At 40.6% G+C, this 25,006-nt stretch overlaps 2 pseudogenes, 2 gene segments (V, D, J or C) and 1 further gene; all 5 read left to right on the top strand.

Moving 5' to 3' along the window:
* Tcra (T cell receptor alpha chain) overlaps positions 1-25,006 on the top strand; it is a 1,796,232-nt gene that overhangs the window by 783,625 nt on the left and 987,601 nt on the right.
* Positions 2,138-2,611, top strand: Rps19-ps1 (ribosomal protein S19, pseudogene 1; annotated as a pseudogene).
* Trav5n-2 (T cell receptor alpha variable 5N-2) lies at positions 13,802-14,078 on the top strand (annotated as a pseudogene). Its single transcript is given in 1 exon segment — positions 13,802-14,078. A coding segment is annotated over 1 exon segment (277 nt).
* On the top strand, positions 15,293-15,809 carry Trav12n-2 (T cell receptor alpha variable 12N-2). The segment is given in 2 exon segments: positions 15,293-15,344; positions 15,518-15,809. Coding segments are annotated over 2 exon segments (344 nt in total).
* Positions 20,077-20,511, top strand: Trav9n-3 (T cell receptor alpha variable 9N-3). The segment is given in 2 exon segments: positions 20,077-20,122; positions 20,218-20,511. Coding segments are annotated over 2 exon segments (340 nt in total).

Consider the following 25,006-nt stretch of genomic DNA (forward strand, 5'->3'; position numbering starts at 1 on the left):
GTTTGCATGACACTGACTGCTAGTGTGTTAAACGCTCAGAGTCATCCTCGGCCCACAACACTAAAACACACACTTCACTTTATCAAATGCTTGTGCTAGTGTCACAAAATAAAAAACCCTCTTATATACTCCAGAATCATTTGGGCCATTTCTCACAATCAGAAACTGAGAGCAACTGTTTCTATCCTTTGTTTAGAGAGCACCTGACCAAACTTCCACCTAATCTGTTAAATATGAAGTTGATAAAAGAATTAATATTGATGATCTAAGAAATTCAGTGGTAGAAAAGCAGGGTAAACTAATCTTATTTAATGAAGACATTACTACAATGTTTTTTTTTTAGTTAAAAATAGAGTACATTTAATTATGCAATATGAAACAAATATTTCACATAAAAATTACAAGAGCCAAAGATAAATGACTAACTAGAGAGATATATTTGCAATTTGTATCACAATAGTACTTACAGCAATTGATTCTTCTGGCATATTTATACATTTGCAACATAATAGTTATACTAAACTCTCATTAAAACACTGTTTTCAAAAGAAAACTCAAAACTCCCTAAATATCACACAACAGGGGACTAAGTCACTATATCATAATTAAATGTGAACCAAAGAGTTGCTTTTTCCTAAGTGTTGGCTGATTTCATTTTGCAGTTGAAAAAACCCAGCTTGTCCTGTCTCTGTAAGGAACTGGAAAACACCTGTCATTCTTTCATGTAATTTCTATCCATTGCTCCCCAACCCACCCAATCCTGCTTCCTGGCCCTGGCACTACCTATAATAGGGCATATAATCTTTGCAAGACCAAGGGCCTCTCCTCCCAGTGATGGCTGACTAGGGTATTCTCTGCTACATATGCAGCTAGAGACATGATCTCTGGGGGTCCTGGTTAGTTCATATTGTTGTTCCACCTCTAGGGTAGCAGAACTCTTCTGTTCCTTGAGAACTTTCTCTAGCTTCTCCATTGGGAGCCCCGTGTTCCGTCCAATAGATGACTGTGAGCATCCACTTCTGTATTTGTCAGGACCCTGATATAGCTGTCAGGCAGAGCCTCACAGCTATATCAGGGTCCTGTCAGCAAAATCTTGTTGGCATATTCAATAGTGTCTGGATTTGGTGGTTGTTTATGGGATGGATTCGTGGGTGGGACAGTTTCTGGATGGTCCTTCCTTCTTGACCTGTCACCTTTATTAATGATTGAGTAATTCTGAATAGATATACCATGTTTGCCTCATCTTCATCTTTAGTTTATTTATTTTTACCTTTGTTGAAGTGATCAATAAATTATCTGCCAACTCTTCTTGAAGTGGCAGTTCACCTGGATCAAATCTGATTGTTTCCAGTCTATATTAGGTAGCATCATAAATCCTCTCACTGTCTTTCACCTCTTAAACCAAACCTTGCAAATGGTGGCAGTCACATATTGACAGCAATTACCACTCTAGGTTCATCCCTGGCTCAATCTCTCTCTTCCTAGAGCCTTCATCATGCATGCATGTCCCACCAACTCTGGCTGAACAAGGCAACAAATGGTGGCTTGTAGGTGACACATCTTCCTGAGTTGATATTTTTATATAAATTACAATGCTGACTATTCAGTGTATAGGCTGATATTCCTAAATATAAACTCTGTTGTGTTTCAAAAATAATCTAGGCTTTGTTTTTTGCATCTGGAGAGAGAAACAATTTTCTGTTTTATATCTGGTGTCAAAAGTTTATCACTACCTCAGTTGATAATTTGACCCTCATAATTACCCCTGTGAAGCAGGTACTGAACTCCAGAAACCCTTCAAGATGAGACTGTTAGTGTGACTTTTGCTTCATATATTATAAACCATCTTCCATTCTCAGTATCCTAAGTTGCAGGGTAAATATATTTTTTACAAGAAAGGTGTGTTATATTTATTTCTTAAAAACCCCATCATAAAGGAGCATTCTGACTCTCTCTGCCTAGGATACAGAGTACACAACCACATCACACCACATATGATCACATTTTTTTGGCAAATTATATTTTATTTGACTATAAATATAATCTCCTCATGATCCACTATCAATCCCTTTATGTTGTGGGAGGTTTAGAAATCTGGATAGGCCCTTTCCTCTGGCTGGCAGCGCGGAAGCCGCACGATGCCTGGAGTTACTGTAAAAGACGTTAACCAGCAGGAGTTCGTCAGAGCTCTGGCAGCCTTCCTCAAAAAGTCCAGGAAGCTGAAAGTCCCCGAATGGGTGGACACAGTCAAGCTGGCCAAACATAAAGAGCTTGCCCCATATGATGAGAACTGGTTCTACACACGAGCTGCTTCCACAGCACCGCACCTGTACCTCCGAGGTGGTGCTGGGGTTGGTTCCATGACCAAGATCTATGGAGGACGGCAGAGAAACGGTGTCAGACCCAGCCATTTCAGCAGAGGCTCTAAGAGTGTGGCCCGCCGGGTCCTCCAAGCCCTGGAGGGGCTGAAAATGGTAGAAAAGGACCAAGATGGGGGCCGCAAGCTAACACCTCAGGGACAGAGAGATCTGGACAGGATCGCTAGACAGGTGGCAGCTGCCAACAAGAAGCATTAGAACAAAGGATGCTGGGTTAATAAATTGCCTCATTCATAAAAAAAAAAAGAAATCTGGATAGGATCCTATCTGTACTGGCTAGTTTTGTGTCAACTTGACACAGCTGGAGTTATCACAGAGAAAGGAGCTTCAGTTGAGGAAATGCCTCCATGAGCTCCAACTGTAAGGCATTTCCTCAATTAGTGATCAAGGGGGGAAAGTCCCTTGTGGTAGGGACCATCTCTGGGCTGGTAGTCTTGGGTTCTATAAGAGAGCAGGCTGAGCAAACCAGGAGAAGCAAGCCAGTAAAGAACATCCCTCCATGGCCTCTGCATCAGTTCATGCTTCCTGACCTGCTTGAGTTCCAGTCCTGACTTCTTTCAGTGATGAACAGCAATGTGGAAATGTACGCTGAATAAACCCTTTCCTCCCCAGCTTGCTTCTTGTTCATGATGTTTGTGCAGGAATAGAAACCCTGACTAAGACAAATTGGTACCAGCAGAGCGTGGTATTCCTGTGACAACCTGACCATGTTTTGGGGAGGACTGTGGAAGGACTTTGGAACTTTGGGCTAGAAGATCCATTTGTTGTTAAGAGCTCTGTGAGATGTTGTGTAGGAGCTTGGAAGACAATGTTGAGAACAGTGAAGAAGATGGAGGCCTGGCTTGTGAACTTTCAGAGGGAAAATTAAAGACTCTTTTCAGGGCCATTGTTACTTTGGTTGTGAAGATTCTGTGGTTCTGGTTAGCTGGGGCTGAAGAATCAGCTGTGATTAACAAGATACCAGAACTACTAAAATGAAACTTTTACATTACTGGACTATAGCTGGTTAGCTGGAGCTAAGAAATTAGCAGTGATTAAGAAGAGACCAGCATCGTTGAGGTGACATCTTCTGAGAAGTGTTTTCTGAAAGCACAAAGAGGCTGTGTTCCAGAGATAGCCAAGGTTGTACTCCTGCAGCAGCGGGACTTGGTAATGTGTAAAGGTCACCCAAGTGGTACTGGTTTTGAAGGCATGAAGGGGTCACTCAGAGCAGCTGAGGCTCAGCACTGTGAGAGGCCATGGGAGGCCATTGGTGAAGGTGCAGCCTCAGTTGCAATTGATGGCCCAGGACTGGAGGGGTCTTGCTGTGTTTTGGAGATGCCAGTACCATGAGATGACCACCAAGAGCAGCAGCAGTGGAGTATAGGCATCTGGAGCCTAGAGGACGACGTGTGTACTACAAAGGGCCTGGCTGGAGAAGTGACCCATGCCCTTGGAGGAACCCAGAAGATTGTGAGTTGGATCCCAGACATTGAACGGTTGGAGATTGATTTTTGCTTTTGATTGTGACCATGCCCTGATATTTTCCCTCTTGAAGGAAGAAACTATTTAGTGGATCCCACAGTTAAGAGACTTTTAACTGTAAAAAGACTTTGGATTTTAAAAGAGATGGATATTTTAAAGAGATTGAAAATTTAAGAATATGTAAAGACTGTGGGATGTTTAAAGTTATTTAGATCTTGGGGATGAATAAGACTGTAAGGGTTGAGGCTTACTAGATATGTGTTTGTGTGTCAAGTTGACAAGGGGTCAATTGTACTGGCTAGTTTTGTGTCAACTTGACACAGCTGGAGTTATCACAGAGAAAGGAGCTTCAGTTGAGGAAATGCCTCCATGAGCTCCAACTGTAAGGCATTTCCTCAATTAGTGATCAAGGGGGAAAAGCCCCTTGTGGGTGGGACCATCTCTGGGTTGGTAGTCTTGGGTTCTATAAGAGAGCAGGCTGAGCAAGCCAGGAGAAGCAAGCCAGTAAAGAACATCCCTCCATGGCCTCTGCATCAGTTCATGCTCCCTGACCTGCTTGAGTTCCAGTCCTGACTTCTTTCAGTGATGAACAGCAATGTGGAAATGTAAGCTGAATAAATCCTTTCCTCCCCAACTTGCTTCTTGTTCATGATGTTTGTGCAGGAATAGAAACCCTGTCTAAGACACTGTCTAATTTTTCAGGGGCCCTCAGTCATGTTAGTGAAATAGCAGGTTTGTTAGATGTTTAGGAAGGTGAATGGTCTAGGTTTTCATATTTTGAGACACGTTCTCCCAGTCCCATCATACTCTATGCCTGACACTGCTCTCTGTGGATATTTTCCATATTCAGTAGCATAAAAGAATTTCAAAGCCACAAAAATTCATAGAAGTCCCTTATCCAATTCCATTACAAAACAGAAATTATGTGTGAAATACCATTGCTACTGATTTCCTCATTAGCATTGTCTCCACTTCATTCCTGTAGGGACAATCACCCTATAGGAAACCCACCATTTTCAGCTCTGAATGCTGAATCTGGAAAGAACACGTCTAATATGTCTGACCACCAGGATCAACAACTCCAATCTGGGTAAGGAAGGGCACTTTGAGCAAGCAAGACTCAGGCTGCACACTACTGATCTTTTTGGCTTTAACTTGGAAATGGATTTTTTTTCATGCAATACCTTCTGACCAGTGTTTCCCCTCCCTCATCTCCTTCCATATCTTCCCCACTTCCCCACACAATCAATTCCATGCCTTAGTTCTCTCTCTGTTTAGAAAACAAACAAACAAATAAACAACCAGAATTGAGCTTAGCAAATAGAAAAACAAAACAGGTGAAGCACATACACATGTGAGGCACATGCACACACAGCAAATCCATAAAAACCAAAACTGAAAAATAAACTATGTAAGCAAATGCCATAAACAATGCCCAGATAAGGCATTATGATACAAAAAAAACAACCAATGATCTTGAAAAATTGTCCATCTGCCACTGGGCATGCCCTTCACTGTGGTTTGTGTAAGTGAGTCTTAAGTGAGACTGTTGGCAAAAACTTTTTTTTTCTCCGTGAGAAGTTGTTAATTGGAGATGGTTTCTTGATTTGGAAGAGGCATTATGTCCACTTCCTATGATTAACAATGGAACCCTGTCTTTATTGGACCTCTCGGGACTCCCGTGTATGCTGCTGCCATCTCTGTTAGTTCCTATGTGAACCAGACTCGTTTTTGAAGGGAATTATTCCCTTAGTGCCTTCCATCTGCACTAGCTCCTACAATCTTTCTGCTTCCTCTTCTACAGAATTCCCTTTAGTCCTGAGAGGAGGAGTTTAATGGAAAATTCCATTTAAGACTGGGTGTTCCAAAGTCTCTTCCTGAAGAACCACTACACATATTTTCATAATGGCTATAAAGTTGGTACTCTCTCCAGCAATAGATGAATTTTGCCCTTAAGCTACAACCTCAGCAGCACGAGCTGTCATTTGTTTTACTGGTTTTGGGTATTCTCAGGGGTATAAGATGAAATCTCATAGTGGTTTTAATTTACATTTTCCTGTTGACTAAGGATGTTGAACATTTCTTTAAGTGTTTCTCAGCCATTTGTGTTTCATCTTTCAAGAACTCTCTGTTTACATCTGCCCACTTTTAAAGTGTATTGTTCTCTCATATATTATATTTCAATCACAGATTCCCCTCCCTCTTCTCATTCCAATCCCTCTCCCCTACCTCCCTTCTCTCCTAGATCCACTCATCCTGCATGTCCCTTCAGAAAAGGCAGGCCTCCCAGGAGCATCAACCAAATATCAAGTTGCTGTAAGACTAGGCATATCCCTCATTTTAAGTCTGGAGGAGGCATCCCAGTAAGAGGGCAAGGGTTCCAAATGCAGACAAAAGAGTCAGAGGTAGACCCTGTTCCCTCTTCCCACTGCAAGGTGTCCCACAAGAACACTAAGCGACATGACCATAGCACACACGCAGAGGACTTAGGTCAGACCCATATAGGTTCCCTGAGTGTTGGTTCAGTCTCTGTGAGCTCCTAGTGCCCTGGTTATTTGATTCTGTGGGCTATTTTTAAGCACTCCATTGGTTTGTACAGTCCTTGTTTTCTCTCTTCAGGGCAATTACCTTCACTCTGCCTAACGTTTTCCTATGGGTCTCTGGATCTGTTCCCATCGGCTGTTGGTTGAAGCCTCTCTAATGACAATTATGCTGGACTCTGGTCTACAACTATAGCAGTATTATTAAGAATCATTACCTATTTTATTTATCATTCATTCATTTATTTTCCTGGTTGTTTGCACACACACACACACACACACACACACACATACACACACACACACACACACACACACACACACACACACACACACACACACACACACAAACAGACAGTCTCTGGGCTATACAGCTTCTGGTTCCTGGCTCTCCAGGTAGTGCCAGGTGTGGGCACCCTCCCACGGCCCAGGTCTCAACTTGGACCAGTCATTGGTTGACCACTTCTGCAATATATGAGCTACCTTTACGCCAGCACATCTTGCAGGCAGGAGAAAAGGATAAAATGTAGAGAGGAGGTTTTGTAGCTTGAGTGGTGTTCCAATCCCTTCACTGGAAACCTTACCTGGTTAGAGAAAATGGCCATTTGGGTACTGTATCCCCCTATTAGAGTCACCCTCGTAGATTCCTGAGAGTTTCCACTACACAAGGTTTCTACCTCTCTCTTCAAATGCCCACAATTCCAGTCATCTTTCCCAGTTCTTGCTCTCCTCACAGCCCCATCTGATTCCTCCTATTCCCATCCCTTTCTGTCCCCAGTCCACACATGAAATCTAGTCTGTTTCCCCTTCCCAGGGAGATCCTTGTGGTCCCCTCTTAAGGCCTCCTTGTTAATTAGCCTTGTTTACTGAGTCTGTGATTTGTAGCATTATTGCCCTTGACAGCTAATATCCACTTATAAGTGAGTACATACCATGCCATTCTGGGTCTGGATTGCTTTACCCAGGATCATCTTTTCCATCTAGTTCCATCCATTTGCTGGCAAATTTCATGTCATTGTTTAATTAATTTATTTATTTTATTAAATATTTTCTTTATATACATTTCAAATGCTATCACGAAAGTTCCCTATACCCTCCCCCCGCCCTGCTCCCCTACCCACCCACTTCTTGGCCCTGGCATGCCCCTGTACTGGGGCATATAAAGTTTGCAAGACCAAGGGGCCTCTCTTCCCAATGATGGCCGACTAGGCCATCTTCTGCTACACATGTAGCTAGAGATACGAGCTCTGGGCCTACTGGTTAGTTCATATTGTTGTTCCACCTATAGGGTTGCAGACCCCTTCAGCTCCTTGGGTGCTTTCTTTAGATTCTCCATTGGGGGCCCTGTGTTCCATCTTATAGATGCATGCCATTGTTTTTTACAGCTGAGTAATACTCCATTGTGTAAATGCACCACATTTTATTTAACCATCCTTTGATTGAGGAACATCTAATTTGTTTCTGACTGTTATGAATAAAGCCACTAAGAAATAGTTGAACAAGAGTCCTTGTGGTATGGTGGAACATCTTTTGATATGCTCAGGAGTGATATAGCTGGATCTTGAGGTAGAATAATTCTCAATTTTCTGAGAAACAACCATATTGATTTCCGTAGTGATTGTGTAAGTTTCCACTCCTTTCAGTAATGGAGGAGTCTTCCCCTTGCTCCATATCCTCGACAGCATGAGTTATCAATTGTGTTTTTGATCTTAGCCATTCTGATGGATATAAGATTAAGTCTCAGAGACACTTTGATTTGCATTTCTCTGATTGTTAAGAATATTGAACATTTCTTTAAGTGTTTCTCAGCCATTTGTGATACCTGTATTGAGAATTCTGCTTATATCTGTACCCCATTTTAAAAGTTGGATTGTTTGATTTGTCGATGTCTGGTTTCTTGAGTTCTTTTTATAGTTTGCATATTAGCCCTCTCTAGATGTGGAGTTGGTGAAGACCTTTTCCCATTCTGTAGGCTGCAGTTTTGTCCTTTTGATGATGTCCTTTGTCTTACAGAGTTCCTTTCTTGTTCATGACTGTTTTAGCTATCCTGAGATTTTTGTGTTTCCATATGAAGCTGAAAAATTCTTTTCTACTTCTCTAAAGAATTTTGTTGGAATTTTGACAGGGATTGCACTGAATCTGTCAACTCCTTTGATAGACTGGCCACTCCTCCCAATTCACAAGAATGGGAAGCCTTTCATCATCTGATACCTTCCTTTATATCTTTCTTTTGTGTTTTAAATTTTTATTATACAAGGTTTTCACTTATATGGCTAGGGCTTCCGAACACATTTTATTATTTTGATGCTATTGTGAAAGTTGCTGTTTCCCTGATTTCTTTCTCAGTGTGTTGCCATTACTATATTGGAAGGCTACTGAATTTTGTATGCTAAATTTGTGTCCAGCAACTTTGTTGAAAGTATTATCAGCTGAAGGAGTTTCCAGTGGAGTTTTTTGTTTTTCAAATTTTTTTATTAGGTACTTTCTTCATTTACATTTCCAATGCTATCCCAAAAGTCCCCCCTTAGCCCCCCCACTCCTCTACCCACCCACTCCCACTTCTTGGCCCTGGCGTTCCCCTGTACTGAGGCATATAAAGTTTGCAAAACCTATGAGCCTCTCTTTCCAATGATGGCTGACTAGGCCATCTTCTGATACATATGCAGATAGAAACACGAGCTCTGAGGGGTACTGGTTAGTTCATATTGTTGTTCCACCTATAGGGTTGCAGACCCCTCTAGCTCCTCCATTGGGGGCCCTGTGATTCATCCAATAGCTGACTGTGAGCATCAAATTCTGTGTTTGTTAGGTCCCGGCATAGCCTCACAAGAGACAGCTATATCTGGGTTCTTTCAGCAAAATCTTGCTAGTGTATGCAAAGGTGTCAGCTTTCGGAGGCTGATTATGGGATGGGTCCCTGGGTGTGGCAGTCTCTAGATGGTGCATCCTTTCGTCTCAACTCCAAACTTTGTCTCTGTAACTCCTTTCATGGGTATTTTGCTCCCCATTCTAAGGAGGGACGAAGTATCTACACTTTGGTCTTCGTTCTTCTTGAGTTTCACGTGTTTAGCAAATTGTATCTTGTATCTTGGGTATTCTAAGTTTCTGGGCTAATATCCACTTATCAGTGAGTACATATCATGTGAGTTCTTTTGTGATTGGGTTACCTCACTCAGGATGATGCCCTCCAGTGGAGTTTTTAACATATAAAATCATATCATCTTCAAATAACAATTCTTTGATGTATTCCTTTCCTATTTTTTATATTCTTGATCTTTAGTTGTCTTGTTACTCTAGCTAAGACTTCAAGCATTAAACTGAATAGGAAGAAAGTGGACAACCTTATCTGGTTTGTGATTTTAGTGGAAATGCTTTTTAAAAAACCTTTCCATTTTGGTTAATGTTGGGTGTGGCATTGTGATATACTAATCTTTTATTGTGTTGAGATATATATATATATATATATATATACACACACACACACACACATATATATATATATATATATATATATATATCTCAACACAATAAAATATATATATATATATATATATATATATATATATATATATATATCTTCTACCTCTATCTTCTTCAGGACATTTATTATTAATGCATGTTGGATTATGCCAAAGACCTTTTCTGAATCTAATGAGATGATCATGTGGTTTGTTTGGGTTTTTTTTTTTTTTTGTCTTTCAGGCTGTTTATGTGTTAGATTTAATTATTAATTTATATATGCTGAATTATACTTGTACTCTGAGATGAAGTCTACTTCATCATGGGTGATGATTTTTTGATGTGTCTTGTATTCAGTTTGCAAGTATTTTGTTTAGAATTTTTGCATGTATGTTCATTATGGATATTGGTCTGTAATTTCTTTTTTGTTGAGGTCTTGTATGGCTTAGATATGAGGGGAATTGTGTTCTCATAAAGATATTTAGAAAATCTGTCTCTGTTTTGTAGAATAATCTGAAGTTAGGATTAGTAGTGAATTGTTCAGTTTCTATGAATTTATACATGTTCTCTTGTTGGCTTGCTGGGATGCAGTGTTAGAATTTAATCTGTCAGTGTATTTCACTGGAGGAATTTAGATAATTAATAAGCAGTGTTCATAACTCCCTATTACTTTGTTGGTGTTGTGAGTGTTTCTGCTCCTCTGTTGGTTTGCTGTCCTGAGATTATTTATTCTTTATGTTTTCTTGGGTGTGGTTAAATTCTTCAGATTTCCTTCTATTATCTTGTGTAGATCTGGGTTTGTAAATGGGTACTGCTTAAATTTTGTTTTACTGTGGAATGTCTTTGTTTCTGCATCAATTGTGATTGATAGTTTTCCTAGGTTTAGTAGTTGGGCTGGCTGGACCCATGGTCTCTCTAACTTTGGAGAGTCTCTTCCAGGTTCCTTTGGCTTTTGTAGTTTCCATGGAGTTGCAGGTTCTTTTGGCTTTTCTAGTCTCCATGGAGTCGTTGGTTATTAGTATAATATGTCTGCCTTCGTGTGTTACGTTTCCCCTTGCATTTTTAAATATTCCTTCCTTGTTCTGTAAGATCAGATTTTTTTTTTACTATTATTATGTGTCATTAGAGAATTTATTTTCTCATCTAGTCTATTTGGTGTTCTGTATGCGTCTTATACTTTGACAGGTACCTTTGGCTTTAGGTTAGAGACATTTTCTTCTATGATTTTGTTGACATTTTTTGTGCATTTTGTCTGAGTTTCATGTTTTCCTTTATTTATATCCTTCATAGATTAAATATTCTCATGGTGTTTTGTATTTTCTGGATATTTTTCCAGGATGATTTCTATTAAATGTTTTTTTTGCAATGTCCGGTTCGTGTTCCTTGTCTATGATGTCTGAGGTTTTCTCTTCCATGACTTGTACTCTGTTGGTGTAGTTTACCTATGAGGCTTTGTTTGACTTCCTATATTTTTCATTTCCAGTTTTATCTCAGTTTTTGGGTTTTCTTCAGTGATTCTATGTCTACTTTTGCATCTTGAACTGTTTTCTTCATTTTATTTCACTGTTTCTGTTTTCATGACTTCAGTAAAGGGTTTAATCATATTCTCCTTAGGTTCAAATACATTGCACTTTTGTGGTCTATTTTACTAAGGTTACTGGGTCCTTGTAGAGACAATAGGTCCTTGCCTATTGATGATTAGGTTTATGTGCAGGTGTCTGGGATAGGATGATTATGTTTCTATGTGTTGATATCTGTTATTGTCTTTGTTCAGTAAGTGTTTCCTTCCTTCATTTTTGGTTGAACTCTCTGGATATTAGTAAAGTATGATTGTTGTTCATTGGTAGGGAGTGCTTCTATGAGTCAATTTGTGGCAGAAAAGAATAGACGTGGGCTCAGAGAAAAGTCTGAGAGAGGCTTCCATAACAACCCAAGGGGATTGTGTTCATAAGTAAAGGTAGTATTCATAGGGAGTTGGGGACATGCTGTGAGCAGAGGATCTTACAAGCAGGTTACAGTAAGGCAAAGAATTTTTTTTGGGGGGGAGAGGTGAGCATGAAAGGGACCCTGGGTCTGAGTCAAGAGTTTTGGTGTCCAGTGAATGACGTTGAGGAAGGGGACCTGTAAGCACATTGTTACCAGGTTAAGGATAAGAATGGAGAGATTGTAATGGGGGACAGATAGGATAGTGTGAATAATCTCCTTAAGTCCCTGCTCATGTGGTCACTCACGGAAAGAGTTTTCTTATGCACTTGAGGGTGACATAATGGAGAGGGGTTTGTACTAGAGCGGGTACTGTGAAGGTCCACAGGACAAGGGAGCTGAGTTCTCTGCAAGGTTTGCTGGAGTCCCTGGATAATGAAAGCAGAGAGGAAGCAAGCTCTGGCCCCTACAAGTGGTCTGATACAGAGGTGGGGAATGAAACTAGAGAAATAGCATTGTAGGCCATGAAGGCCATTGAAGATGAGATACTTTTTTTCCCAGGTGGTTGTGACCACAAGATTCCCAGGTAGAATGTCTCTATTGGCCTTTGACATAGAGGAATGGGGGTGAGAGATGAAAGGAAATGCAGCAAGGTTTGGCTGAGTTCCTAGTAAATGAGGAGGAGTGAGAGGACAGGCCCAGTAAGTGGTCTGTTACATAAGGGATGGGGATGGTACTAAGGAAACTGATGTTGAGGACAGGACGGACAATGAGGATGACCCTCTTACTTCCCAAGCCAGTGTAGACACTGGGTTCCCAGGTAGTGTCTGTAGATATTCACAGTTGACACAAAGAAAACAAAACCCACTAGAAAGGTTTGGGAACGTGCTGAGAAGGGTCCACAAGAAGGAGAAAGGATTTGTTGCAAGGTTTGGCAGATCTCACAGGGAATCCACAATGCTATTCTATCAGGAATTCAGCCTTCCAACACTGGATGCTGTGAGAGTGAATGAAATGAATGGAGCCATCCTCAAGATCAAATGACTTCGCATAACTTCCCTAAGAGTAGTTATGTATATTTGCGATTCCAGGATGACTTCTCTGAAAGGTGAGATGTAAGTATAAAAAGAGCATATCTGCATTGTCAATAAGAATTCACTGAAATAGGAACAACATTGCTTCCTTGCAACTGAAAGCCCATAAGAGACCTAAGAAAGGTCTTAGGTTCCATACCTCTCAAGAACAAACATAGCCCTAAATATTTGTCCCAAAGAAAAGAGAGTTGTTTGATAAATGATCTGAACATTCTGCAGTATGGAAGGGGATTGGTAAATTCAGTTGTAGACAGAAGAAATTTTATATATATCACACACACACACAAACACAACTTATATAAGAATATATAACATATATACCTTTATATATGAAAACACATATATACCTTGCATATGAAACATAATGAATATGGTATGTGATATTTAAAGATAAAAATGAACCTGACTAGTGAATAAATATACTATTCTTGATATCCAAGTTCTAGATCCCATTTGATATGACATATTGGGTGTTATATATCTGAGTACCTCATAGGATAAGAGCACCAGCCCTTGCTGATTAGAGATGCAACCAGAAGGTGGCAGTAGATCTCAACGGCTGGAGGCTATGCAGAGAATTCACTTTGGTGTGTGTTGATGGTGTAGGCTTTTTTGTCAGTGAGTGAGGAGGGATGATTCTAGAGCTAGAATTGTTAATAAGAAAGAACAATAGTCTGATAGCTGTAGTCACCATGATCTACATTGGATTTTAATTTAATTGGGCAGAACAATGAAGCCATCTTTCCCACTTTATTGATATTTCTGTGGCTGTATTTGGATGGTGAGTTAATATTTTGGGCCACAGAATAGTCAGTGGGCATTTTAGACATCTAGGGGTGTGCCATCTTACTCAGATTTTCTCTAGTTACCATAAAAAAAGGAGAAACTTGGAAAGTGATGGCCTCACAGCCTTTCTCCTTTCTTTCCATCTTTCTGTATAGAGATGAGCCAAGGCAAGCAGGTGGAACTGCTTCCTTCCATCCTGAGATTCAAAGAAGAGACCAACACTCTCATCAACTGCATTTATGTAAACAATGCCTTGCTCTGCTTCCTTTGGTATAAGCAAGAACCTGGAAAACATCCTACGTTCATTATTGACATTTGTTGAAATATGGAAAGAAAACAGAGCCAAAGATTTATAGTTTTACTGAATAAGAAATCCAAACATTTCTCCCTGCACAACACAGACAATCAGCCTCAAGACTAAGCCATGTACTTCTGAAAGTGCACAGTACTGATGAAAGTGCACAGTGTTCCATGGCTCTAGTAGCCTGTCCTCAAACCTTCTGTGAGGCCTGGATCCCCATCTACATCCTGTATTGCAGGCTTTCCAGTGCAACATTTGTCAGGGGTTAGTTTTAAGAGCCATCTCTACTGTAGACATAAAAACACAAAATTAGAATGTTAGCTTCAAATCACTCCACTCCATTTAGGACAATTCTCTCCATCCTTCTTTTTTTAAAAATTAGTTTTAAAATTGAAATATAATTTTAATACTTTCCTTCTTGTAGCACATAGAGGTTATGAAAGAACAGAACTCATTATGCTGCAAAGAAGAAAAGACTGTAGCTGACTCAGGCCCATATGGGTCATCTGTAGCCCACACCCTCCTTCCTAGTTATTCAGTGACTCAGAGGTCATTGAAGAAGAGTGCATGGAAAACTATAAGAGCTGTAGGTGGTGGATAACTACAAAGAAGCAGTGTTTTCTGGACATAGAAGAACAGCTGCACATGTGAATTCAGAGAGGTTGACAGTACAGATAAGTTGCAAAGGATCAAATCAGAAAAATTCCATCCCCACCCTTTTTCTTTAAAGTTGAAGCTCATGGTACAAAGACTACCCTCCAGTGAAGGCCACATATCCAAGAATACATGTGCACTGCAACCTATAACACAAAACTTGACGAGTTTTATTTTAAATGGGAGGATGGGACACAAAACTGGGTTTGTATGAAAGAGTGAGTAAATCTTTTAAGGACTGGAAAGAACAGATGAGTATAACCAAAATTCATTGCATAATATTCTGTAAAAGCTAATAAAAATTTAAAAGTATATAAATTATATCAGAGGTCTATTTGTGTGTGTGCATATTCTTTTATGTTCACTCAGCAAGCTAAATACCATAGGATACACATAGTTCAGTAACACAAGTGATTTCAGGCATCCTCTGGAGGCTTGAGACCTGATTCCTTTGGGTGAGGTTCCTAGTTTATAGACAAAGTACTGTGCAGACATCTGTGGTGCAGGTTGAAGGGAAACCAGTAGAGGGCGCTGTCCCTTCAGATGTGATTAAGGTCTCATTCGGGTGTTGACTTAACATGAGAGACTGTGCAGACAGAGGCCCTTGTCTGTGAGTGAGGAGTGTGAGGAGATTCTGCAGGAGGATTGCCCTGGGAGATTGGTGCACTCAGGGACCAAGTGTCATTTCTTCCATGAACATGCGTCCTGACACCTGCTCAGTTCTTGTGCTCCTCTTAATGCTCAGTAAGTCACATTGTACTCTAAGGGTTAATGATGTCATTTTCTTACAACTCAGGCAGTCTTTAGTGTTCCTCCTCACATAAAAAACAATTCTTTTTTCCTCTCTCTCTCTCTCTCTCTCTCTCTCTCTCTCTCTCTCTCTCTCTCTCTCTCTCTCTCTTTCTTTCTTATTTACAGGAAGGAGCAATGGAGACTCAGTGACCCAGACAGAAGGCCTGGTCACTCTCACCAAGGGGTTGCCTGTGATGCTGAACTGCACCTATCAGACTACTTACTCACCTTTCCTTTTCTGGTATGTGCAACATCTCAACGAAGCCCCTAAGCTACTCCTGAAGAGCTCCACAGACAACAAGAGGACCGAGCACCAAGGGTTCTACGCCACTCTCCATAAGAGCAGCAGCTCCTTCCATCTGCAGAAGTCCTCAGTGCAGCTGTCAGACTCTGCCCTGTACTTCTGTGCTTTGAGTGACACAGTGAGGGAGACTGCAGGGGAAGCTGCACATGAACCAAGGGTGCAGGAGGGCTCAGGGGGAGGCCCTGTGAGGGAGACTATGTGCTTTTGCTAAGCGGTTGTTTTTCTAGCTTCCTGAAAAATGTGAACAAATGTGAGATCGGACACCTACAAATCTAGGAATTGGTAAATATTCTAATGGGGTAGGATGAAAATCAGTGCCATAAAAACCCAACCCAAACCAAACCTAAATGAAACAGGATTTGGTTCCCTGACATTTTGTTCTCTCCCTAAATCAAGGACCTCTCTCACAGGAAAGTTTTCCAGGAAAACTCTGATATGGGATTTATCTCTCTACCAAGACGTCTTACAAAATTCAGTGATTTAAATTCTCCAACAACGTTCTGTTATTACTCCACAAATTCATGACCTAAATGAGGACACAGACTCTAATCTTTAAAATTTTTATTCAATATCACTCCCTAAGTTATTTAGATTCTTCCTCACCTTGATCCATGAAACAGAGAGTTTAGTCCAACTTCTGGACTTAACTTACTTATCTATGGCTGTGAGGAGACCACGATCAAGACAATCCATTAAGAAGCATTTAACTGGGGGCTTGATCAGAGGTTCATAGGGTTGACCATCATGGTGGGGAGTGTAGCAGCAGCCAGCCAGGCATGGCCCTGGACCAGTAGCTGAGGCCTTACATCTTATCACAAGTGAGGGGTAAAGAGGGAGACATTGGTTTCAAAGTCCATCACCAGTGACATGGTTCCTCTGTGATGACCACACCTCAGGTGATTCCTACACAGACCACCAACTGGGAACCAAACACTCCAAAATATGAGCTTTTTCGGTCATATTTATTCAAACCACCACACTTTCTGACTGCCTCCACTTGATAAAGCTGATCATGAAACAGCTGTTGGAGCTCTCAAGATGATGACATGAGAGGCAGGTCCTTCCCTGTCCCACACTCTGTGTACAAACAAGGCTGTTCATAATAGACCCTGAGCAGAAAGCCTGCCCCACTAATGACCACTCTCCTCTTCCACTGCACTTTGTTCATCTCTGCAGGACCTGATGTAGTCACTTACCTGTGATTAGAGTTAGGTTCTCCCATAATCCTGAAATATGCAATGGAGACCAAATTTCAATTCTCTAGACAAAGTACTAGTTTAAAATAAAATGTTCTAGTACTGATATTTATTTCTTTGTAAGGAAGAAAGTTCTGAAATTTAAAAAAACTAGGGTGTGTCTCAAGAGATTCATATTTTTGTGCATATTATCTTACTAGTTAGGAAGCAAAATGGAATGTCAAATTGTATTTATAAACTCCAAAATCTACTTTTAATGGTGCAGCATAGAATAGAATCTCTTAGATGTGAGCTTGTCAAACCTGGAATGAATGACAAATCTAATAAAACTCCCAGTGCCAGGGATGGGAACCCTCCATTCATGTTGTTGGTCAAGGGGGTTCAAGAGATTTTTCCAAATGAAATGGGCTATCACCATCGCCCTTGATTGTCTCATAGCTTAGGCTACCACATACTTTGAACATTTGACTTGGAGAACTTGAGCTAGACCTGACCTGAAGACTCCTTCCTTTGGACAAGTTTTCACAGTGTACAGAGATGTTATGTAAAATTACAAGGGAGAAAAGCAATAAATAGTCAAACCAAGATGTGAATCCTCTGAATAAAAACAATGACCACCATGTCAAGATATCCACAAGGGTGTAATGGTGCCACTTTCACATTGGGAGACACTAACACATGTCTTATTATGTCAAGTTGCTACAAGGGAAGCAACTTGAGCCTAAAACTGTAAACCTAGTTAACTCCCTGAGGATGGAGAGGTCATTGACCCTAGGGAAGAACTTACTACAGCCACCTTCCTAGATCATGAAGCTTCTAACTGTGTTCTCAATATTTATAATTAACACGGATATAAATGTAGTTCTCACCCCTCATCAAAGAACTTTCATTTTGAAGCGGTTGAAGCCTCTATAGCGATAACAACTGATCAGAAAGCAGAGAGTAAGTGGCTGTGAGGTCTCTAGTCCCAGTTGTGTCCCAGAGTCCCTTATCCAGATGGACTCTGGGTACAAGAAGAGCCCAGTGGTGTGATCACCTGATATTTCATGGTCTTGAATTTTAAACTGTATTCAAAAAGTAAAACATTTTGAAAGATGTTCTTCACCAAATACTCTTTGATTACAATTTCTGTTGTCCAGCTGATGGTAAAGTGGCTATAAACATGTTTTGGATCTGGCAAAGATGCATGACTGAGTTTGACTTATTTATGTGACTCATGGTCTGTGCACATAGGTATTGACCTCATGATTGCTCAGCCTTTAGCTAATACTGGTTTACATCATAATCATTTGCTTCTTGGCTCCGTAATTCAGAGTCACATTGGTTTATCTCCAGTGTCTGGTATTGGAATGTGTATCTCTCCTCCCTACCTGTGTCTGAAGAGGATTCTGTCCTTTGTGTGCTGTATTTGGCACAAAATTACCTCATTGAATGGTAGCTGTTAAGGTCTCAATGACCTCATTTTGGTTGATCAACTTCTGTCTTAGGGTTTCCATTGCCGTGAAGAGACACTATGGCCAAGGCAATTCTTGTTTGTTTGTTTGTTTGTTTGTTTGTTTGTTTGTTTGTTTGTTTGTTTGAGACAGGGTTTCTCTGTGTAGCCCTGGCTGTCTTGGAACTCACTCTGTAGACCAGGCTGGCCTCTAACTCAGAAATCTGCCTATCTCTGCCTCCCGAGTGTTGGGATTAAAGGCGTGTGCCACCACCACCCAGCTGGCCAAGGCAATTCTTATGAGAACATTTAATTGGGGCTGGCTTACAGGTTCACAGGTTCAGTCCGTTATCATCAAGTGGGAGCATGGCAGCATCCAGGCAGGCATGACATCGAAGGAGCTGAGTTTCTACATCTTCATCTGTAGGCTAATAGAAAACTGACTTCCAGGTAGGTAGGATGAAGGTTGCAAAGGCCACTCCCACAGTGACACAATTCCTCCAAGAAGGCCACACCTACTCCAACCAGGATATTCAAGCATATTCAAACCACCATAATCATACACATGCACACATACATGCTGGGTTCTGCAAACTGCCACAGTGAACTGAAAGCCAGCATGAGTTGCTGGTCTTTGTTTTTACTGTGCTTCCTTCTTTCTGACCAAACTTCAATATGACTCTAACTCCTTCCAGCTTCTGACTTCTTAAGTGATTGCCATTCTTCTTACACTTTTGGAATTTGGCTTATTTGGGGGGAAATTTAAAAGAAACAGAAAGACACACACACATTCCATAGGCTCGTCTATAAACTAAACAATCACAAATTGCTGACATAGGTAACCCTTCCCCCGTCCCCTGGAAAGACAATCCCTATGAGAAAGAACAGATGAGAGAAGACCCTTGGGAAGAATTTCCTTTTTGTTCCTAGAATCAAAGAACATATGTATTAACACTGAGCCTTTGCATTCCTTTGACCCAGGAAAAAACCTAGAGTCATTAATCCTAAATTTCTTTTCTGGGGGATAGTACTTTAGCCACGGGGGTCTCAGAGTTGTAATTCTGCTAGCTTTAGCAGTCAAACCTTCCTTTCTAGACTCCCAACTTGCCATAGATAGCCGAGGTAATCTAACGTCGAGTGTTTCCCAGTTGTCTCTGTGCTGCAGAGCATCCACCAAGGGCGATACCTGTGCCATAAAGTATCACCACCATGGCTGTGGTAGCCACTCACACTCAGCCTGAGACGATTGCCTCTCAAGTGTGGGGTTTATTTCATAACCTGTTTTCATAAGGATTTTTAACAAGCCATCCACTTCCACTAGATGCTAGAACTAATACCTCATCAAAGATTAGGAAAGAAGCAATGTGCTTTGTGAAAGTTTTCAATGTCTGTGAAACAGGAACACAGCAGGAGGCAGGCTGTGGACCCACAAGACATTTGGTTCCTCCTATGGCCTCCAGAGGGCGGTGCTGCACTCACTAGTGTTCCTTCTTCCTTTGAAGATCTCCACCTGCTCACATCTCATCCCTCTTGCAGCTGGCTGAGTATTTAGCAAAGGCAAGTGACAAGAATCAGATATTCAAAACCTTCCAGGTTCGCGTATGCAGCGTCAGTTTTTATGTGAACGGGAGACTTCTCCAGCAGACTCTTCCCTACACCTGCTTTCAAGCTCTTGCTTTCCTCAGCTGCTTTCCTGCCTGTCCTGTTCCAGAGTTTCTCCACAACAGAGCTGCAGCCTTCTCAAGGCTCAGTCATGCTCCTGGCGCTCCTCCCAGTGCTGGGGATACACTTTCTCCTGAGTGAGTACAGCTTTCTTGTGGTCTCTGTATCCCCGGATCCTGACTGTCCTCAGTGAAGTCTGCACTACAGTTCCTGACCTAATATTCCTTTGCAGGAGATGCCCAAGCTCAGTCAGTGACGCAGCCCGATGCTCGCGTCACTGTCTCTGAAGGAGCCTCTCTGCAGCTGAGATGCAAGTATTCCTACTTTGGGACACCTTATCTGTTCTGGTATGTCCAGTACCCGCGGCAGGGGCTGCAGCTGCTCCTCAAGTACTATCCAGGAGACCCAGTGGTTCAAGGAGTGAATGGCTTTGAGGCTGAGTTCAGCAAGAGTAACTCTTCCTTCCACCTGCGGAAAGCCTCTGTGCACTGGAGCGACTGGGCTGTGTACTTCTGTGCTGTGAGCACACAGTGTGTGGGGCTGCAGGGGGAGCCGAACAAAAACACCGATGGCTGTGGTGCTCAGACTCAAGATCTCTCCTTGTGGTCTCTGGAACATCTCTTTCAACTTCGTGAGGAGAAATAGGAAGTTGCGCAGTACCAGCTGCCTTTGCAAGCTAAACCATCCACTATATCCAATTCTCAATTGTAGTTCTTTGGAATGGAGAAGATACAGTGTCTTGGGCTGTACAGGGAGCTGAACACAAACACCCATTTCAGGGGGTGCTCGGACCTGTGATTTCTCTCCTTATGTCTTTGAAGTATCTTTTTGAACTTGGTGAGGAGAGAAGGACAGTTGAGCAGTTCCAGCTGTCTTGTCGTTCCACAACTCATTTCTACCTAAAATATCCACTGTCTGACTTCAGCTCAGGAGTCTTTTGCATATTTTCAAAATTATCTACTGCTCAGTCCTAATTCCTTAGAATGGAGGGATAACAGTGTTATTCTTGGAGAATAACTGTTATTATCTATGAGAACCATTTTCTGAGTGGACATTGCTTGGATAGTGGATAGACTAAATGGCTGATGGGGAAATACCAGAAGCTGGACTTTCGTGTGTCATTTTATGTGTCATGTATACAGACATGAAAGGACTGATCTTCAATTTTTTTTTCCTGAAATTTGCCTTCTCTACTCAGTCTTTCATATTTAATTTCCTGCATTTTCTTCTTTTGGTTCTAAATGTACTGATAAGAGTTGGTCATAATATTTAAGCACTTCCATTTAGGGACCAATCTGATACATTGTTAGTTAATATAGTAATTTACCAGAACCAGGAAATCTTAGAGGTCTGTCATAATTATGTCGGTTCTCACAACCACTAAAAATAAGACAGGAGAATACGGAATTTGAGCTCACTGGTATTTTTTCCAAAGAAATCTTGATGGTTATAAATGTATTATTCTATTTTGTTGCCATCTTAAATTCTTCAAATCTACTTGAGAAATTGTAGTATGATTCCTTCTGCATCTTTTATCTTATAAGCATATGCATATTTTGTATGCATTTTCCTGGTGTATATGATTGATTTTGCTATGGGAACATCGTATATAGATTCTTTTTTCCTAAGGTTTTCACGTCCTGCTGAAATATAGGCAAGAGTCATAGTGCTAGCACATTTGAGCTCACTGCCTGCAGTACAGAATTTTAGTTTCTTCTCCCTCAATTGGTGACAATTGTACAAGAAGATATTTTACTTCTGTGCATACAGCCTAGGAGGATGAATACTCAGAATTAAAAAAAAAGTAAGAGAGATTTTCTAGCTGGTTCAGAAATGCATTTGAGGAGATGCCATGTAGCCATCCTAGCCTAACAATAAACTCCATGTATCAGTGAGAGAGCTTGTCTAAAATAAACAAGGTAGATAACTTCAGAAAAATGACACCCAAGATTGACCTCTTATCTCCACATGAATATGCACACATGGGTGGCTAAACATGCACATGCATGCACACACACAGTATTGTCATATTAATAAATCCCAGCTTGGGGTTGCCATTTTTAGTATGCTAATCCTACTGGTCCATGATTATGGGAGGTCTTTCTGTCTTCTGGTATTGTAGAAAGAATTTATAATCCTAACAAGCCCATATAAAAGACAAACAATACAGTTATTTTAGTTACAAGCCATCAGACTAAATTGGGCAATTCTAGGACTATACTAACTTATTTCCCAGGTATAAGCCCCTTGTTACTTGCTGTTTCTTCTGGCCATGCTGTTCTAGTCCATTGCAGCTTCTTCTTCTTTTCTCTTCTTTCTCCTCTCTCTACTGGCAACTGCTCCCCCACTTGGTCCTCCAGTCCTACCTTTCTCTCACCACTGCCCAATCACAGGCTCTAACCTTTTATTGACCAGTTAAATTGGCGAGAAGTTTCACATGGCATCACTTTGAGGACATGAGGATCTGCGAATCCCAGAAAACCACATCTTGAAGAACCAGTGTTTAGCATTAGAATACAATCAGCATCAGACCAATCCACTACATTTTATCTTCTTTAATTTCTTGCTCCAAATATTTGAAGTTCTTGTCATACATGTCTTTTTCTTGCTTAGTTAAAGTTACATCGAGATATTTTACATTATTTGTGGCTATTGTGAAGGATGTTGTTTTCCTAATTTCTTTCTCAGGATGTTTATCATTAATATAAACATTTTTAATAAGAAAAATAATGAATTATTAATGTCTCTGTGCATGGCTCGAATTCTATGCATATGCAGAGGATAAACAGAATTGGCAGGTCAGAGACTGTCATTCTTTCTTTCTTCCTTCAGTTTCTGGTCTATCTTCTTCATAATGTTTTACCCAAATTTCCATGTGTTGGTCTTTCATGCACCTGGAATCATCCCACTCACAAGGTCACTAGCTTATTCTTTGATTATATGTTAATATATGTATTTATGTCTTCTTTAGATTGACAACTAATGCCTTGTACCACTTTTTGCTCTTTTTTAATAAAAAAAATGAAATTAAAATGTAAGCACTTTTCCCCTTTCCTTTTCTCACTTCAACCTCTCCAACATAGCCTCTCCCACCCCACCACCAATTCAAGGCGTCTGGCTACTTTTTCTATAAATGCTGTTATGTATAGATTCCTAAATATATAGACACAAGGAAGGAAGGAAGGAAGGAAGGAAGGAAGGAAGGAAGGAAGGAAGGAAGGAAGGAAGGAAGGAAAAGCTCAAACTGAGCAATATGACATATCAGCACCATTGGATTCATTCTGTATTGTTATCTACTGCTGAGCTAAGGGCCTTTCCTTAAGTGTGGTTATTGTTGTACCCAATTAAAAAGCCCTGATAGGACTCTTAAATTACACAATGTGACAAGTCAGCATGCACTGTGCTATACAGTCTAACCTGTGACTTCTGTTTAGTTCTTTTGCTGTGCTCAGCAGGAAAGCACAGCTGATTCAGAACAGGCTATGGATGCTTGGTCACATTAAGTAACGCCCTCTCCCTTCTTGTTTTTCATACGCTATATTGACCAGTATTCTGTTCAAGAAGTAGTTATTATTTTTCTTTCTAGTTTAGAATGTACATTGCATATATTAAATATGATATAAGGGATATTGCAATAATTTCTAGTTCTTTGATTTTATGAAATTTTAGGTATAAAATTAAAAAATAAAAAGCAGTGGAGATTTTTCTCTTGTGTGTCCATCCTCATAAGAGAGGAGATTCTATTTTGTTTACATCTGTTCAGAAAATTGTGCTTTAAATAGATTTATAGACACATGAGGTCCAGTGAACAGGCTCTAGATACCTGTGCTTGAATACAGAATGAGTGAGTGCTAAAGAGCTGGGCAACTACACACCACCATTCCTACTCCTTGCTTTGTGAATGGATTGCCTTATGTCTGTAAGTCTCTTCTCAGCTCTTCAAACCTCAGGGAAACTTAAGAAAATGTAGTTTCTAGGATGAGAAGCATATACACATGCAGAGACACATGCACAAACCAAAAAAAAAGAATCCATAAAAACACATAATTCAAAACCATCATATACAAGAAAGAAAACAATGGCCAGATAGAGCATCATGAGAGAAGAACAATCTCTAAAAATACTTTTGAGTTTATTTGTGTTTGCCATCTGTTTCTGGGCATGAGGTTGTCTTCAAGTGTGGTTTGTATACACCGTCAAACTTTGTTGGACAAAGCTCAACTTTCCTTTATGAGACATTGTCAATTGGAGACCTCTTGTTTAGGTATGAGGACCTTGCCCATTTCCTCCTATCAGAAATGAAGCTCTGTGTGTATTAGGTCTGTGCACACCTTGTACATGTTGTCACTACTTCTATGAGTTCACATGTAAATCAGTCCTATTGGTTCTAAAAGGCATTATTTCCTTACTGCCTTCCATGACCACTGGCTCTTACAATCTTTCTGCTTTCTCTTCTATAAAATTACTTGGGTCTTGAGGGAAGGAGTTCAATGGAAACATTCCATTTAGCACTAGGTGTTCCAAAGTCTCTCATTTTCTGTACATTTTCCAGTTGTGAAGTTGTAGGTCTCTCTGTTCCTGTCTACTTCGAGGGGATGCTTCCCTAATGATGTCTGAACAAGACATTGATCTATGGCTATAGCACAAAGTCATTAGAAATCATTATATTGATACATTTCTTTAGAAGAACCATATTTGGTTTTCCCCTAGGTCATAACCTATCTAGTCTCAGGTTTTTGACCACCAAAAGAAGTACCAGGCATAGGTTCCTTCTCATGGAGTGGGTCTTAATTCCATTCAGAGATAGTCCAATATCATTTGTGACATTTTTGCACTAGTGTATCGTTTAGGCAGATCACCATTGTAGATCAAAGTATTAGAGCTATGTTTGTGCTTATCTCTCTCCTCTAGTAATGCTCAGAGTACCTTCTTCTATATGAACACCAGTCCATAGGAGTGAAAACTCCATTTAGGCAACAGCTTGACGTCTCCATTTTTAACGGGATGTATAAGTATTGTCT

The sequence above is a fragment of the Mus musculus genome, chromosome 14 (genome assembly GCF_000001635.26).
Source record: "Mus musculus strain C57BL/6J chromosome 14, GRCm38.p6 C57BL/6J".
In the NCBI taxonomy this organism is placed as follows: Eukaryota; Metazoa; Chordata; class Mammalia; order Rodentia; family Muridae; genus Mus; species Mus musculus.